This window comes from Microtus pennsylvanicus, chromosome 7 (genome assembly GCF_037038515.1).
Source record: "Microtus pennsylvanicus isolate mMicPen1 chromosome 7, mMicPen1.hap1, whole genome shotgun sequence".
Lineage (NCBI taxonomy): Eukaryota > Metazoa > Chordata > Mammalia > Rodentia > Cricetidae > Microtus > Microtus pennsylvanicus.
The window spans coordinates 98,430,918-98,450,682 of NC_134585.1; the positions used below are offsets into that span (position 1 = coordinate 98,430,918).

Consider the following 19,765-nt stretch of genomic DNA (forward strand, 5'->3'; position numbering starts at 1 on the left):
GTGAGGTAAGGAATACGAAAGTAAAAAGAAAAGCTATCAAGTGTGAATAAAAAAAAACATTCATTTAAAAGCCACATGAACTGGTCATGAACATATACAAATTGAAACAAAATATTTTATATAGAGTACCTATAAAATGAATGTCCCTCTGTTCCTAACATTTCTTGCATCTTGTCTCCTTTTATTTTATTTTTATTTATTTATTTATTTATTTATTTATTTATTTATTTATTAAGGATTTCTGCCTCCTCCCCGCAACTGCCTCCCATTTCCCTCCCTCTCCCCCGATCAAGTCCCCCTCCCTCATCTGCTCTAAGAGCAATCAGGGTTCCCTGATCTGTGGGAAGTCCAAGGACCGCCCACCTCTATCCAGGTCTAGTAAGGTGAGCATCCAAACTGCCTAGGCTCCCACAAAGCCAGTACATGCAGTAGGATCAAAAACCCACTGCGATTGTTCTTGAGTTCTCAGTATTCCTCATTGTCCGTTATGTTCAGCTAGTCCGGATTTATCCCATGCTTTTTCAGACCCAGGCCAGCTGGCCTTGGTGAGTTCCCGATAGAACATCCCCATTGTCTCAGTGTGTGGGTGCACCCCTCGCGGTCCTGAGTTCCTTGCTCGTGCTCCCTCTCTTTCTGCTCCTGATTTGGACCTTGAGATTTCTGTCCGGTGCTCCAATGTGGGTCTCTGTCTCTGTTTTCTTTCATCGCCTGATAATGAGGTAAGCCAGACCCAAAAAGAAGAACATGGGATGTACTCACTCATATTTGGTTTCGAGCCATAAATAAAGGACATTGAGCTTCTAATTCATGTTCCTAGAGAAGCTAAATAAGAAAGTGAATCCAAAGACAAACACATAGGCATCCTCTTGTCTCCTTTTAAATGGGCTTTAGAACTTACAATTCCCCCCTGAATTAGTGTTGCCAGCACAATAGACTTATAGCTGAAACCAACTCAACAACTATCTGATGTGTGAGTAATCTCTTCTTAAGCAAGCAAGATGAGGAAGAACCATGGGTGCTATGCCTTCACTTTAATTAAACAGAAGAATACTTGCATTCATACCCAAACCATCTTTACATGTGCATGTGTGTGATTAAGTGTGAGTTCATGTGTTCTGGGATACACTTGTGTGCATGTGTGTGAAAGACAGAGGTCATTGAGTATCCATGCTCAGGTATTATCTACCAGAAGTGGTAAAGCAAAGTCTCAGGACGACCAGAGGCTTGGGAACATGACAGTCTCCAACTCTCGAGAACATGGGCAGCAAGCCTGTATGCGAGCTTAAATACGTGCTTCTAGTATTAAAATTAGGACCTCGTGCTTCTTATTAGTAAGAATTTTATGAGCACAGCTACATTGCCAACCCAGCCTGACATTTTTTCCATTTTATAATCAATGTTAAAAAAGATGTTTCTTTGAAAAATATCTATATAATTTTCTAAGCACCTCATGGTATTTCTTTGTATGACAGCATTTAGATCATTGCATTTTTAAATAGTTTTTATGATGATCTTTTATTTTTCTGATATAGGTCCTCTTTTGTCTTGCTTGTCAATGTTTACATATATATATATATACATATATATATAATTGATTATAACTTACCAAATATAACACTAAGAACATAAATTAACATTAATGAGTCTTCATTTCACAATTTACATTTAAAACTGAATTTTCTACTACTTATTACATGACAATTTTAATTTTAATTATTTCTCTTGGTTATTCATTAATGATTCATGTGTGTGCATGTGTGTGTGTGCATGTGTGTGTGTGTGAATGTCTGCATGCTGGCTAGTTTTCTGACAACTTGATGCTAGCTAGAGTCAACTAAGAAGAAGAAGCCTCAATTGAGAAAATGCTTGCATAAAACTGGGCTGTAGGCCCCGCTGTGGCGTATTTTTATAATTCCTGATTGATAGGAGAGGGTTTAGCTCACTGTGTGTGGGACCACTTCTGGGCTAGTGGTCCTGGGTTCTATAAGAATGCAAACTGTGCAAACCAAGAGGAGCAAGCCGTTAAGAGGCACTCCTCCGGGATCTCTGTATCAGCTCCTGTCTCTAGATTCCTCCTTGTCTTGACTTCCTTCAATGATTAAGAGTGACATAGAAACATAAGCCAAATTAACACTTTCCTCCCCAAGTTGCTTTGGTCGTTGTAATTCATAACAGCAATAGTAATCCTAATGAAAACAGCCTGTAAGTATATCTGTGCATTGTGATTGCCAGTGCCTGCAGAGGCAGACGAGGTTATTGGATCTTCAGGTGACTGGACTTAAAGGCCATCTAACCATGTCCAATACAGGAGAAGCGGGTGCTCTGAACCACTAAGTTCTATCTGATCCATTCTCTGTTTCTAAAGACAGAATCTGTAGCTCCTACTGGCTCTGAATTCACTAAAACTATGTTGTCTTAGCCACTCCATTGTTGCCTGTACAAATTAAATTTTTCACGAACTATTTTTCATTTATATGAATTAAATCATATAACATGTTAAAGGTAACCAGAATTACGCATCAAATGTAATTATTTTACTGTAATTTACATGCAAACACACACAAACACACTTTAAAATGATATTTGCCTTCTAGTGTGATAAAGTAGAAACCGAGGATATGTTACTGCACTTCAAATAGCCCCATATTCTGGAGAACAGGATCCAATGTAGTAAACTTATCCATGCTAGTGATTATTCCATTTCACAATTGATTCAGGATACACCTGATACCAAAACTGGGCGGATAAATGAAAAGAAAATTTGAATTTTTATTGTCACTCTTGCCTTTTGTTTATTTAAAAGTTTTTAATAAAAATCACAAATAATTTGGCTATTCCTCAATAACAAATGTGAATGGCAAAATTGTCTGCCAAATGTAAGTAAATGCTCAACAAATTTCACTCCAAATAATCTGATTTGAGCCAATATTTCAAACAACTGCACTGGCTGCTCACATACATCATGTGCAGTGCATGCACACATATGCATTATGTATGTAGAAGTGTTCATGTATTCAGTGGGTATCATGAGATAGGCTTCTAAGTACTATATGTGATATTTTAATCATCATGTATAACACATACCTGGTTATTTAAGGAATTATAACTAGACTGCAATTTCACACCACTATTTCCTTCTGTGTTTAAAAAATGTCAGACTATTTTTGAGGGTTGGCTCTTTGTTGCCAAGAATATAAGATATTTCTTAAGTGACAGTATGCTGTGATATGTACGACAGTGTGTTATTATACAGTGGTACAAATAGATTTCTCAAAAAATGTTCTCCATTGCAAGCACATTCATTTAAACCTACCACTGCTCTCAAAAATATAATTAGTATTGATTGTAATAATTTACTTTAAATTTTTCAATTTATCAAAGTAGTTTTCAGAAAACTAAACTCAAATATATTTAACATGAAGTTCACTGTATAATACATTTTACTCAACAATTCATATGCTAACAGTACTTACACAATCTCATTGTGATAGCAGTATGTTGTTTATCCACCTTTTATATTTTAATACTAAATTGCAACCAATACTTTATTCTTGCAAATGGTGTAGAACGCATCAAAACAGAAGGACACTGCACTTGGGTTCTGTAAGACCTTTTAAACTATCACAGAGCAGTCAGGAATGAATCACTTATTCTTCCAGGATTGCAAATAGGTATTCTAAACAATATGGTAGTTAGTTAGGTTATTTAAATTCAAACTCCGTTTGGTCTATGTTATGGTTCATTATGTCAAACTTTTTAATATTAAAAATCCTAAGTCATATACTATGTGTTTCTTTATATAAGATTCCATTCGTCTTCGGACTATTAAAAGAAAAAAGTAGGATATGAACTTATTTTATATTGAAATTATTATTACACAATTTTAAAAATAATTCAAAATTAAGGAACATTTTGTTTTGTTTGTTGAGACAGGGAACCTGTGTAGCTTTGGTGCCTGTCATGGACCTAGCTCTTGTAGAACAGGTGTGCCTTGAATTCATTGAGGTTCACCTGATTCTGTCTCCCAAGTGCTGGGATTAAAAGTGTGTGCCACCACTACTCAGCCATATTATATTTTGCAAAATTAAGTAACATTTTAATAGATTCTTTTTTATTTTTGCTGTGACCACACAGGCAACACCATGATGCTGCTGTTTTAGTGCTTCGTCGATCTCAACACAACTCAGTATGGTAAATGATAGAGAAAATATATCCTGGTCCCCTGTCTTTAAAACTAGCAAATTCATTATTCCAGGATATCAAACTCAGTGTGTGGGAGTTATAGATTAACTAATTAATCTTGAAAAATTTAGTTAATAGAATTATTAACTAATAATACAGTAATCAATCTGTGCATACATTTGCATTGATCACTTTAAACCCATATTTTATTCTAATGTAAACATAATTACTTTAGAGAATTCATAGAGGCTGTTGTCTATGTAAAGTAAATTCCAAATATTTTGAAAATCGCTGTGCTATCAGGGAGTTGTTCACAATTTTTCATTGAAATATATTTTATGGAGCATTGTAATTAAAATAGCTGATTCCTTTTTGGCAGAATGACAAATAGATGCATAGATAGACTGACAGACAGACAGATAAGAAAAAATGAGAATTTAAGCACATCTAAATAAACACGACTTTAAGAAGGTGCTGATAAGGACATTAAAGTACAGTCAGGCAAAGTGACATTTAAAGAGAGTGAGGCAAAGGACAAGAAAAATGTATAGAAGTGTAAGACCTTTGGCAAAGGTTGAACAGTCTAAATACTGAAATTAAAAAAGGTTAGAGCCATCATGTGTTACTTGGAAAACTCTCTCCCCTAACTTTACATTGTTCACTAATGTATAATTTATCATATATTATAAAATATATATGTACATTGTAAGATGTGATTTAGATACTTTATAACTAAATATTTTAATTCTTAATATACATTTTTATATAATATTTGATAATTTAGATATTTACAAGTAAAATCTTAAAACTTCACTTTGCCTATACTGTGAACAGCTAATGCTAACCAGAATGTTTTTCTTTGAAATGTGTCATGCTTCGTATTACTAAACAACATGCCTGTTTTCATTCAATAAGATTTTTATTATTAATAGCTATAATAATTCATTTTTAGATTACCATAATGGCATTGAATAATATAAAATTACATAATAGTAAAAAACATAAAGATATCTCCAGTTTTTACTTTTTCAACACTATAGTCTCAATATATATATATCAATATTTATAGTCATAAATAGTGCGTGCCTATTTATGCGATAGTTTTTATCTTTAAGGAATATGTCTAAAACAACCATTCTTAGTTATTCAATGGATGGATGTATTTTACTAAATTACTTGCCAGTCCAGTATAGCTTACACTTTCTAATATACAGCTAATCGACAGAAACATATTCACACAAACACAAATTTACACACACACACACACACAAATATATATATGATTCCACATATATGGGAGTTGAATGAGAGTTCTTATTTCCTTCCTGATGAAGATCAAAGATGATCACATTCTATGATTTTTAAAAACTAGTAAGTAAATATTGATGGTCCATCTTTTGACCTACATTCTTTGAAAAATATGCAACTTCTACAATGTACTATAGTCATAAAAGATTTGTATCAGCATTTCATATTGTTGATAACATTTGTGCATTCCTTCAGCAGCTTCTGCTCTCTCACAAATTTCAGCAACTTTTTAATGACATTATTACTTGATTAGACATAAACAGCAAAAAATTTTTCATTAAGTTAACATTTTTATGGTAGATTTTACCCAAGTGTATATTAAGATTTATTTTCAATTAACATGTAGCTTTTAATTTTTAAATTCTCCTTAAATATACATAATATATGCAAGTTTAGTCTGTTTTTTTCTAAAGATTTATTCATTTTTATCTATGAGTAAGGGTTTTATCTGCACATGCCTGTGGTGTAGGAGGGTCTTCTTTCTATGTGTTGCTTTCATTGGTTGAATAAAGAAAACTGCCTTGGCCTTTTGATAGGGCAGCTCTTAGATGGGCGTGGTAGACAGAACAGAATTCTGGGAGGAAGAAGGCAGTGTGGCAGAAGCCATGACTCTCCTCTCCAAGACGGATGCTAGTTAGACTCATGCCTGTAAGCCACAGTCAAGTGGTGATACACATTAATGGAGATGGGTTAAACTAATATGTAAGAGTTAGCCAATAAGGGGCTGGAGATAATGGGCCAGGCAGTGTTTAATTAATATAATTTCCGCGCGGTTATTTCAGGGGTTAAGCTAGACAGGCCCCGGGAACACAGCCCGCTTCTCACCACAACATGTCTGTACACTGTGTGCCTGCCTGGTGCCCATGGAGACCAGAAGAGGGCATCAGATCCTCTGGAACAGGAATAACAGACAGATCTGGCCAAGAGCTTTCTGGGAATCAATCCCAGGTCCTCTGCAAGAAGAGCCAGTGCTCTTAAACCCTTGGCCATCTCTCCAGCCCTGCATTATGTATTTCTAAAAGTGACCAGTTTCAGAAGCTATGTTTATTAAAGAACAACTTATGAACAAGTCATGTTTTCTACTGAACCAAAACTTCAAATGTAGTACTTATATTTTCTATGCATTCACTTCTCACTCTGTAGACTTGTGCTTTTCTATGTCAACAGTACAGAACTTTAGTTAAGTTTATAGTAATATCAATATCTGTTATAACAAATAATTTATTTTCAGTCACCACCCTGATACTTTCATACAAAATTTTGGACTTCTTGAAATCAATGTAGACTTCTCATCAATTTTATACATATAGTTTTCTTTGTTTATTGACCCTAGTTTATTGACCTAGTTTCCTGTCATGGTCTTTCTAGTTCAAATTTAAAATTATAGAGAATATGTTTCATGTAAAGTTATCTTTAATGAGTCCGATAATAGATAGGTACCCAAACCAAAGATGATGGCAAAGCCAACAGTGCAATGATACACCTGTAATTATTTTCAATACATTTGACAGCAGGATACCACAGTCAGGAATTGTAAGAACATTGCATATTTGAAAGAAACTTCAAGGTTCACCCAAAATGTGAAACTAAAACAAAACCCTTCTATAAAGCAAGGGCTATATAAGCCTACATTATCACAAAAAATAAATATATTGATCCTTCCCTCTCTCCTATCTGAAATTATAAAATTCTTCCTGCTTTAACCAAGGAGCTATCCAAAATGAAGAGAAATAGCCATTTAAGGAATTTACAATAATCCAGTACTCAAGAATATTTTTTGGCTTAATCTTCAGGCCATGTTTGATTTGAAGAAAAAAAAGGTATTTTGAGGTATTTCAAGAAAAATAATGTCAAAGCTACTAATTGACCAAAGCAAATGTAAACCCTTTCTATAAAAACATGCATTTACTGGCTGAAAGACACTCAAGGAAATGCTCAACATTCTTAGCCATCAGAAAAACACAACTCAAAACAACTCTGTGATTCCATCTTATGCCTGTAAGAATGGCCAAGATAAAAAATAGAACACTTATTACAAATTGTGTTAGAAAGGATGTGGGGTAAAGGGGACACTCCTCCATTGCTGGTGGGAGCGCAAACTGGTACAGCTGCTTTGGAAATAAGTATGGCAATTTCTCAGAAAATTAGGAAACAACCTACCTCAAGACCCAGCAACATCACTTTTGGGTTTATACCCAAACGATGATCAGTCATATCACAAGGACATGTGCTCAACTATGTTCATAGCAGCTTTATTTGTCATAACCAGAATTTGGAAACAACCTAGACTCCACTCAATCAAATAATGGACAAAGAAGATGTGGGCACATTTATACAATGGTGTATTACACATCAGAAAAAATAATGACATCTTGAAATTTTCAGGCGAATGGATAGATCTAGAAAACCTAATATTAAGTGAAGTAACACAGGCACAGAAAGAGAAAAATAATACGTACTCACTCATAAGTGGCTTGTAAACTTAAAGCAAATGAAAACCAGCCTACAATCCACAATCTCAGAGAACCTAGACAAAAATGAGGACCCTAAGATAGATATACATAGATCTAGTATACATGGGAAGTAGAAAAAGACAAGATCTCCTGAGTAAATTGGGAGCATTAGGATCATGGGAAAAGGTAGAAGGGGAGAGGAAGGAAAGAGAGAAGCAGAGAAAAATACATAGTTTAATCAAAATAACTTTTTAAAAAGAAAGAAACATGTATTTATAAGAGTGTTCATAGAAGTTCCTTCATGGGTTCAAAGAAAAAGCAGAATAAAAAGTATATCACTAGGCATTCCAGAAAATAAGCAGACAGAACAGATGGTACAAACAGACTCCTAGCAACTTTGGAGAGTTGAATTAGAGACTAGGAAAGTAAATATTTTACCTATGGTTGGAATGGTATAACTTGAAACTGGATAAACATTGTTAGATTAAAAATAAGAAAGAATAGGAACTTTTTTATCATGAGTCTAGCCTTTAATGGCTGAGTTATCTTTCAAGCTATCAGTTATACCACTCCTGGGCATGTACACAAAGAACACTCTATCCTACCACTAGGACACTAGGTCAGCTATGTTTACAGTACCTTTATTCATAATACCCAGAAACTGGAAACAACTCAGAAGTCCCTCTACTGAAGAACGGATGAAGAATATGTGGTACATTTACATAACGGAGTATTACTCAGTTGTGAAAAAAATGACAAATGAAATTTGTAGAAAAATAGGTGTAACTAGAAAAAAAAATCACCTTAAGCAAGATAACCCATGCCCAGAAAGAAAAACATAATATGTACTCTGATGTGGGATTCCCCACTATATGCTGTGAATATGTTTTATTAGCATTGGTTAATAAAGAAGCTACTTTGGCCTATGGCAGGGCAGAATAAAGGTAGGTGAGTAAACTAAACTTAATGCAGGGAGAAAGAATGCAGAGAAAGGCAGACACCATGTAGCTGACGAAGGAGAGAGCTGCAAGCCGACCACCGAGGAAACAAGACATGTAGAAAATGATGCAACACCATGGCCACATGGAAATACATAGTCTAATCGAAAATGAGTTAATTTAAGATGTAAGAGCTAGTTAGAAATATGCCTGAGCCACTAGTCAAACAGTGTTGTAATTAATAACTGTTTCTGTGTGATTATTCAGGTCAGGGCTGCTGGGAAACCAAGGCACAGTCTCCATTTACATACTCACTTATAAGTGGATATTAACTGTGAAGTAAAGATAATAATGCTATAATCCAGAGACCCAAGGAAGCTAAGTAACAAGAAGGGCTCCAGTGGAGAGATATGAATCTCGCTAGGAAAGGGGAATAGAACAGGTATTGGAGTGGGGTTGAGAGAAGTGGAACGGAAACAGGAGTGGTCAGGTTGTGGGAGGATTGACGGAGATTGACTTCGAGTGACATCAGGAATTGGTGGGGCGGCATTTCCGGAACAAGCTAAAAACCTAGTACAGAAGAAACTCCCAAGAGTCTATGAGGGTGACCCAGGATAAGACTCCTAGTAGAGTAGGCATACAGAGCCTAAACCAGCCATCTATAACCAGGCAAGACTTGCAGTAGAGAGACTGGGACACCAAACTAGCCACATCACCTTCGATGTACAATTCGTCCCGCATACAAAATATGCTGGAGTAAAAGTGGCATGGAAATTATGGATGTGGTCAACTAATGGCTAGTCCAGCTTGAGACCTATGTCTTGAAAAGGGAGCCATTTGTTACACCACTCAGAGGTCCAGGACCCAAAGGCTAGACATCCCAGCGACCCAGATAAAACCAGGCAGGACCGGTAATGGAAAAACAATTCAATAAAATGTTCCTAATTACTGCTGTATAAGTAGATAGGAGATTAGGAATATCATCATCAGAGATGCTTCATCCAGTGACTGGTGGGGAAAAAATGCAAAGACCCACAGCCAAACATTAGACATCAAGCTGGGGAAGAGGGGTAGGAAGGATTGACTGTAGGAACCAGAAGGGTCACAGAGACCCAAGAAAACCTACAGAGACTGTGGGATTCACAGAGATTGAACCAACCATCAAGGAGCCTGCATTGGTCTGACCTAGGACCTCTGCATATATGCTATGGTTGCATAGTTTGTTCTTGTGGGACTCCCAACAGTGGAAGCAGGAGCTGTTTCTGACTCTTTTGACTGGTTTTGGGATTCTTTTCATCTTGCTGGGCTGTCTTTTCCAGCTATAATAGGAAGGGAGGCCCTTAGTCTTACTGCAACTAGATAGATAGATAGATAGATAGATAGATAGATAGATAGATAGATAGATAGATAGATAGATATAGATAGATATAGATAGATATATAGATATAATGGATATCAACCAAACATGGCATGTATATAAATGCCATGTTTGGTTGATATCCATTAAAGGCTTTACTGGAGAAAAATGAAGGAGGAGTTAAGGAGGGCAGAGCTGGGAAGGGAGGAGAGAGGGGAAACTGCTTTCAAGATGTAATGTATACAAGAGGAAAAAAAAGAAACAAAGATATCACTGTAGCTAAAACTCAATGGACCATGAACTATTTTTAAAGGGTCAGTTGGTGAGGATGTTGACAATACTACTCAAAAATGAATGAAGGAAATCACAGTGTAATTCTATCTCTTCCCAAAAGAAGCAGGGGACATAAATTTATGAAAGATAAATTTCCATTAAAAAGTTAGAAATTTTAATATGTAATAATATTTTATAAGGTTAAAAAACAGAAAAAATGAGGAGAAATAACTTCATATGGAAAGATATTAACCTACACATTTAAGGATCTCCATAAATGGAAGAAAAATTGCTTATAGATAAATCACAATAAAGCTATTTAATATTATTGATGAAACACTTTAAAATACCACCTTCCCAAGAAACCATCTTCAAAATAGTGATAATGTGACTTCAACTCACCATCCAAATGCAGTCACAGATCCCGGAATCATATCCTTTATGGAATAAAATAGGAAACATTGCAAACCCCGAATTCAATGGGTAAAGTATTTCTTTTTACATTAATGAAAAAAAATAAGAAAAGATGCAGAAGCCACAACTATAAAAATACAGTCTTTATAAATAAAAATTTAAAAGATGCCAGGAGACATCAACGGCTTCCGCATGAAGACGCCCAGATAAAAATATACAACTAATTGGACAAAATCTGAGTCAAGTCAAGCCAATACCGAGTGAAAGAAGCACTTATAATACTCACATCAACTGCTAAAAAATAGATTAACATACACAAAATACTTTTTGAGCGGGAAAAGGGTGGATTTGAATCAAAGGAATTTATTGTGTGTAAAAAACAGCCACTCGGGTTAATGCCTTGGTGACAGGCATCCCACTCTGATGCCTACTATCTTACAAGTCACTTGTGATTGCCATTGGCACAGGAGTTCAGAGCCACTGCCATAAACCACATGGGCACTTTCAGAATTGTAGACAATGCCAGTGGACTTTGAGAGTCAACAGAAATAATATTTTTTGTTTCTTTTTTTTTTTAAATCTCTCTTGAAGTGTCTTCAATGGCAGATTGGTTACATTTGTGACAATTCCAGGGAACAGAGGTGTCCATAACTAAAATCCTACCAAGCAAGGCATCCTGGATTAAAGGGAAGTCAAAAAATCGTGTCGCTACTTTTCGTTTTGCATACCTCAAAGATTTATATACTTAAAAATTACTGAGGAATAACTTATGGATTCATAGGTGTTTGAGGTACACATAGTTTAATACAAAAATCAGAGAAAGCCCAACCAACTTTATCAACACTCGTTGTGTATTCAATCAGATATTACTTTCTAGGCACTGAGGAGCAGCTGGCAATTTTTGATGAAAGAAGTAAGACAAGCACAGCTTTAGTGTTGGTCAATTACTCTAGAAAAGATAATCAGCATATTGTCTGTGAGAGCATGGAGCACTCTACAGATGAAAATGAAACTCAGACTCGGGAGAGAATGCCATCCTGCTACAGAGCTCTGTGGCTCTACATGATACACACACCAGGCAGGCACACACATACCAAGAGAACTTGCACAAGAACTAGAAATACTACTTGTGATAGGAATTACCAGTAAGTTTTCCAGGTTAGTTCTTATGTGCCATAGTTCTTTCTATTGGGAAAAGGGACAGTTGATGTGTGTGTGTGTGTGTGTGTGTGTGTGTGTGTGTGTGTGTGTGTGTGTGAGTGTGTGCGCATATGCGATGTGCATTGTCTGTGGGGGTCAGAAAACAATCCTGGGGGTTATCCTTGACCTTCTATCTTGTTTGCTACAGAGGTTCTGTTTATCTGCCTCTGAGTAGAGCAGGCTAGCTGGCCATGAACTCAGAGGGATTCTTCTCCTGTCTCCCATCTCTCTGTAGGAACACTGGAAGTGCAGATGGATCTTATTGGCCCCTGATTCTGCATGATCTTGAATGTATACTAGAGTCCTCATACTTGCACAATATGAGTTTTACTCCCTGAAACTTCTTCCAAACCCTTCTTTGCTTCTTTGCTTTTTTTACTTTATGTTAAATCATCCAAGGAAGCCTTCGTGTCATGCTCATTATTAAACTTGTGTGTACTTAATAGTGAAGAAAAGGGGAAATCCGTATTTTATTGTTTAACACAATAGTTTTAAAGAGAACACATCACTACTGTTCAAAACACAGGGTCATGAAATGAATACTTAAGCAAACAGACTTTTCCCCATTATATCCATCGAGTTTGGCTTCACACACTCTCAGATAAAGTAGTTTTTCTCAAAAAGAAAGCTATCCAGAAATATAGCCCAGTGTTCACAGTTTGACGACTCTGAAACGCATACTTCCAATTGAGAGAGACAATCACAAACAACGGCCTGTACTAAGGAAACAGAGAAAAAGCTGACTGTGGAGGGACAATAGACCTGAGTGTAGCTTTCGAAACCAGAGCTGTAATCCAGTTTGTAAGAAAATAAAGAATGGACATATTGGTCTAAACTCCAGTGAATCACAGAAGCCTAACACAATACAACACCCGAGACATCTTTTTCTCAAAGAGGCACAAGGCTCATTGAGTCAGGCAATTCAATTACCCTCTCACCCTGGGATGAACCCCCTCCTGTGTTCAGGTCCACTGGTGGAGCAGTATGGGACAACCTACACTGTACACTGCCAGTCTTTGTCTAAAAACCTGCAGGCTTCAAAGAAAATAAATCTTTGACCTTTGGTGATTATTACAAATGATTTCTCAGGAATACACTACTTTAAAAAGTTTATTTCCAGCCTCACCAATGATGAAATATTCAATAAAAGATCTTCAGTAATTTTAATTAGATTGTGAATATGTTTGAATAAATAACAACATACAGATAAGTTAAGAAAATGGAAAAAGGTTGTTTCTCTTGTTATCTGTTTTCTAATATTTATTTGTGTCCTCTGTCATGAGTATTTGGCCTCTATGTCTGTATCTGTACCACATATGTACCTGACGCCTGGGAGGTCAGAAGACTATGACATATATCGAGGAACTGGAGTGTAAGATGACTCCAAGCCACAATGTGGGTCCTGGGAAATTAGCCCTGGTCTTCGACAAGAGCAGCAAGTATGCTTAAACATGGAGCCATCGCTCCAGCCCAGAAGAGAGGGAGTTTGAACAACAGAACAAAGAGACCTTTCGCACCTATCTCACAGAGGATAGCAGCCCTTCAAAGATGACATCATTCCTCTGTGTCACTTTCCTGCAATTAGCATAGATTTCTGAATAAGTAGACCATGTAACTAACCTTTAGGGTTGTTTAGCTTCTGGTGTGGGACAGAACGGAGACAACTAAGTTAGCAGGCTTCCTAGATTGATGGCCATCAACCAACCCCTCATTTCTGATAGGAGTACTGTTCATGTAGGTATGTGCTTCAGCCAGAATAGTTTAGGCTTCAAGCTTTACACATTTTGGTAAGATACTTTTTAAATGAACTTAAATTCAAGCACATTCCATGTGGTATTTTTTATCAAGTAAGACAAAGTTCTTATGATAATGAACATTTTGGATACTATGATATTTAAAGCCTGACCCCTTTCCAGAATTCTTCTAAAAATGGAAAGCAGATTTCCCAGTCCCTAAGAGATTAAGACCTAAACATAGAATACTTTATTCGTGGATTTTTACAACCTAATCACAATTGATTTGTATATTTCCACTTCCTTTCTTCATGGTATCTTGGGCCTGTTTACTAATGCTACATAACATTTCCTCAGAGAAGCAGTGTGCATGTTCACATTCCTTCTTTCACAAAGTGTTGCATGAGCAGTCTTTCTGCGTTACATGGAATGCAGCATCAACCAAAAGAAACTCTAATTGGGTATTTTTAAACTGTGTCTATATTTATCTTTCATTGTGTGTCATGATACTCTATTTGTATTTTAACAAATAAAGCTTTCCTGAAGACCGGAGTGTAAAACAGCCCCACTGGTCAGTCTTACAGGCCAGGCAGTGGTCACACACACCTTTAATCCCAGTAGCCACACTAGTTTGCCACAGAAACCAGGTGGTAGTGGTGCACACCTTTAGTCCCAGTATTAGAGAGGAAAATAAGATGGGAGGAGATAGCTCTCACTTATATAGCTCTTATTTAAGATTTCTGAAGATAGAATGTCTATTTTAGACTGAGGTAGAGGTAAGAGCCAGTGGTTACCTGTTTTGCTTTTCTGACCTTCAGGTAGAACACCAATATCTGTCTCTGGGTTTTGATCAGACATGCTACAATAATGTACTATTAAGATGATGATGCTGACATGGCCACAGCAAGGACATCTTAACGCTTGGTACTGACAAACAGTAGGTACTCAGTAGTCACTATCAACAACCACAGCAGAATCACTACAGCTGCAAGACTCGCCCCATTGAACAAAGAGGGACAGTAGTCACTTCTACACTAAGTATTTTGCAGCAACATTGGAAGATAACGCTACATTTTCCTCATAGAAGAAAGTGACAAGGTCATTGGTTTTCACTGGATTATTATCAAGCAATCAGACTAAAAATTTAGCACTTCAAATCCTTACTAAGTACAACCATGAAAACTAAATTCATGTCCTACAACCTAAGCAGTAACCATTGATTATCTCAAAACATTTATAACATTTTAATTAATTCCTTCATAATTCCACTCATGCAGAGATGTTTTTTTTATCATATTCACTGTCCACTCTTCCAAATTCCCTAACTCCTCTCAGATCTACCATATCCTACTGCCAACATTGTGTCTCCTTTTTTTCTTTAACCCTTTGAGTTTAATTTGTCCTGTCTATGGTTTCGCGGAGCTGAGCCCATCCACTAGCGCATAGTTGCAGAGTTAACCTACTTGACAGGCACTCCCTTAAAGAATACTGACTCTCCCTCCCACAGAAGCCATTAACTGTCAGTTCCTCCTCAGCTCAGGGTTGGGCTTGAGATCGACCCTCATGATCAGATGCTGACTGACTTGTTCGTGTGCAGGTCTGGCAGGAGCAACCGCATCTGCTGTGAGTTTGTGTGTGTTGTAGTCTCATTATGGCCATGACCTCTGAGCTCACCTTGTTGGCGATACTTGTGATGAATGACTTAATATCAAGATTTGTGGGACAACTCTTCTGGCAGGGGGCGTCTGCACATTTCAGGCACCTGGGGAATAGAATAACTGTGTTAAAAAAATTACAAAGAAAATGACATCATCTCTTTTTTTATTTTTAGACCAACTCTGAGTTGACACTTAACAAATACAAATAAAATTGAAAAATTTTAAGCATGTATTCTTCAAGTGAAACCATAAATACTCAGTCTCTACTAAATTTTTATGCCTCCTGAGATATGTGGAACGGTGACCTTCTGGTACTTAGCATCCTGTCCTCTCAGAGCGGCTCCTAAGTTTTAGGAGGTGTTAACCTAGAGATACATCATTCACTCTTTTATGGGATCTTCCACTTTTTTGATATACCAGTACACTGTTTAATAAATGCAATATTTTATGACACAGCTTGTAAGTCTTAGAGACTACAATTACTATGCAAATGCAGAGGAGATCTAGATCGCAACAGTCACAATGTCCTTATTTTCTCTCCTCTCTCCAAACTTCCTGCTGTTCTTTATTTCCTTTCCTCCCTCCCTCTTCCCTTCAGCCATCTCTCTGTTGTCTTGAAGCATAGAGTTCAGGCACAGCACAAGTAAGCGCTGTAACAACTGTTTCAAAAATTGGGAGTGGGTGTAGGGGTGTGAGGGAGAACTGTGGCTGAAATGTAAAATACGGAGAAAAAAATAAAATGAATTCTAGCAGGCAAAACTCTAAATGTAAATAAACAAGTGTGAAGAAATAATAATTAAAAAGTTGCCCAGATTCACTCCCTTCGAGAACAAAGCATTTTCTTCCCACAGCTGCCTTTACCTTAAGGGAAAGGAATAAGGTCTTCATATCCTTTGCTTGGGGCAGCTCTGGTGCAATTGAATGTCAATGAGAGGCTTAGAGAGACAATGTGGGGTACTGCACCACAGGGATCTACTCTATACCCAATTCTACTCCCTTCGCTTCCCAAATTTAACTCAGAATCTTCTTCATGGGGAACCAGCCAGAGACATTCCTGAAGGTTAATATACCTAAGTGACACTTGGTAGCATGATAGATAAACTTATTTCACCAAGGAACTCCTGGTATTTTCAAGTTTCTAGTCTCTGATGTGATATTGATAACCATACTGTAAGAACCACTATGCTACAACTCTATTGTGGAATAGAAACAGATGCAAACACTGACTGCTCTGCACTATTCTTAATTTGTATACGGTGTGTGTGTGTGTGTTTGTGTTCATTTACTCATTCATTTTCCAACATTTACTGATTCCCTGTATGACAGATTGAGCTTGTCAGTCAAGTAAGGAGTTTGGGCTTCAAAGAAATGATGCAGAAAGGTAGCGTAGAACCTTTGACAGGTGAAGTCTACTGGGAAGAGAAGTCATTAGGGTACTAGTTTCAGAAAGAATTGATGAGGTCATGTTCATTCTTACAGGAGTCTCAGTACAGAAGAGAAAGCCTTGCTCCATCCTTGCCTCCCTTTGATTTTCTTTAATGCTGAATGTTATCTCTCTCATACATGTATAATCCATCATAGGACTCACATGATAGCCTTGCCATGTGATCTGGGCTTTTAAACCCCCACATGGTGAACTAAATATATGTATTTATTTTGCATATAATTCAATCTTGGTTATTTTTATTACAGTAACAGAAAAGAATGGAAGATTTGAAGAACATAAACATAGCGGTTCCTTTCACGGAGCATATAACTAAAGGAAAGTGAAGAAATACAAAGAGCACTTCAATTTTCAAAATGATCAATGTAACAAAACACAGCATAAGGGAGTATATGGGAGGGTATTTCTGGAGTAGGAGTCAGGAAAGATTTGTTGAGTGCAGTAATACTTTACAAAGACCTCAAAGATGGGTGGATGTTAAGGCGTCAAAGAATGGTAGGATTGGCAGCATGGGAAAGAGAAAGAATGGCTCCAGAGTGGAAGTGGTACATGCCAAGGTTTGAAAGGGAAAGAATATGTCAGGGTGGGATTTAGTCTGACTAAAGCAAGAGAAGATGAAGAAAGATATTCAGCTGGAGATAGAACTTCAGACAATATGCTACTGTCATGTGTGTTCGAGGAGCAGAATCCTAAAATAATTTGTCTAAGAATGAATTCTACATTACTCACTGGCATAGGGACGAAGGCCCTCATTTTGTATCCACTTCCAAGTGTAAAGACCTTAGTTCATTTCCTTCAAGAAAACAATAGCCATCTCCTTGTCACTTCATTGTACGGCCATCCTCGGCATTGTCTGAAGCAATTTCTCAAAACCTAATTAATATCTTGTTTTTAAATCTGGTCTCTTTTCTATGGCTTATGCCCTTAGCCTTCTCTCTAAATTAAATTTTTCACAATGAGTACTGAAGGCTTTTCATAATCAATTGTCCTCTGTGAAATATCGTCATTAAACCTCTCCCCTGTCATTGCTCTGAATGCCATTGTTAGATTCACATCTGTCATTTTGTTGGATTCCTATCTACTCAGACTTAAGCTGTCAGAATGTTTTGTTTTCTATTTCCCCCCATAAAACATTCTCTGTGAGGAAGAAGAAAAGGAATTTCTTAGAAGTATATCCTGCAATATACATCACAAAATTATCTTAAAAAAGAAAAAAAGAAGAAGAAAAAAAAAAGAAAAGACTCGACCAATGCAGTCCTTGGAGTTGAGGTGAGGGAATTCAGTGTGAGGAATGACCATGTGGGTAAATATGGAGGGCATTAATAGTATTGTGATTGTCTTTCTACTAAGTACCAATGCAATACAGTCAAAAACCTAGCAAAAAAAAATTCTCACTTAAATGTCACCTTAACCGTTTAAACATCCTTGCCATTAAATATCTAATTAAGATAGATAGATAGATAGATAGATAGATAGAAAGAAAGATAGATAGATAGATAGATAGATAGATAGATAGATAGATAGATTAGAGGTATATAGATATATGCATATATATGCTAAATACACACAGGACAGACAGACACCTAAAGGGAAAAACAGGAAGAAAGAATGGCACTAGACAGAGAGACAATATCATACTGATTCTACTTATCTCTAATCAAGTTTTCTGCATTTTTCTCTTTCAAACATCCAACATGACTAATAAGGCAACTGAAAATGACCGTATAATGTCAGCAGATATGAGTGAACTGAATTAAGATGCAGCATATCTTCCTGTCCTTCCAGAGAAATCTTAAATTCAACATAAACAGAGTCACTTAACAGCACCGACAACGTAAGGATTTTCCGTTGTGGTTATTAAGCCTCTTTACCAAATAATTCTCCCTTTATTATTGAGCTAGTTCACAAATAACAGCTGTTGGAAATGTCAGATGTTAATGAGGCAGGGCAATGCAAACCTGAATTGTAGCATTCTCTCTTTTTTTTTTCTTTTGGTGCCATGAATATGCCAGAATGGGCAGACTCTGATAATAATACCATCTTGCAATTCTCTAAGCGCTCTGCAGACTAAAGTGCATCAGGCTGCCATTAATCCCACTTATCACTCTGACAGCTCAGTAATTACACTAGTGCTATAGCCAGGTAGTCCTAATAAAATATCAACCACTGCACTGGAATGCATACTGGTGAGATGCTTTATTAAACTTGTGTGTGTGTGGGGGGGTGATCATCAAGTGACATTATTGTTGACCTATTTTTCTATTTGACAATAAATTATCCTTTGACCATGCCATGATAGATATTACAGAGTATATTTACTGTACCAAATTGGAAAGGTTGAGAATCATAATGATGTAGACAAATGATGTAAATAAAATAGCAGAAACATACATCCAGATGTTATTTCCTAAATTGCTTTCAATGATTGATACCATGAAGAAATCAGAGGCACGGTACTTAGGGGGATTTGTCAACAATTATGGTAAACCACAGTGCTCAGTAAATTGTTCCTCAGAAGTAACATTTCAATTACAGCCGTTTGCCTCTTCAGTCATTTAAGAACCCCTTCCTTGCAGAGTTACTGTGCTATAATAAGGTTTATTTTTAAATTCACTGTAAGGGGCAAAAGTTAGTTGAGATAAATAATTATGTAATATTTTTAATCTGCAGATAATTAAATTCATACTAAACTTGGATATTAGATTATCTCTAAAAGCAGTGAAACATCGTATGTTTTATTACTGATAAACTTTCTATTTTCATATTTAGTACAGGGTATAACAATGGATTTCATTAAAAGCAATA

General features: G+C 36.6%; 1 protein-coding gene across 1 annotated transcript in view; it reads right to left on the minus strand.

Moving 5' to 3' along the window:
* Dpyd (dihydropyrimidine dehydrogenase) overlaps positions 1-19,765 on the minus strand; it is a 745,624-nt gene that overhangs the window by 563,963 nt on the left and 161,896 nt on the right. Inside the window, exon 4 of the mRNA XM_075981504.1 lies at positions 15,533-15,620. Within this exon, the coding sequence (XP_075837619.1) occupies positions 15,533-15,620 (88 nt within the window). The remainder of the gene's footprint in view (positions 1-15,532; positions 15,621-19,765) is intronic.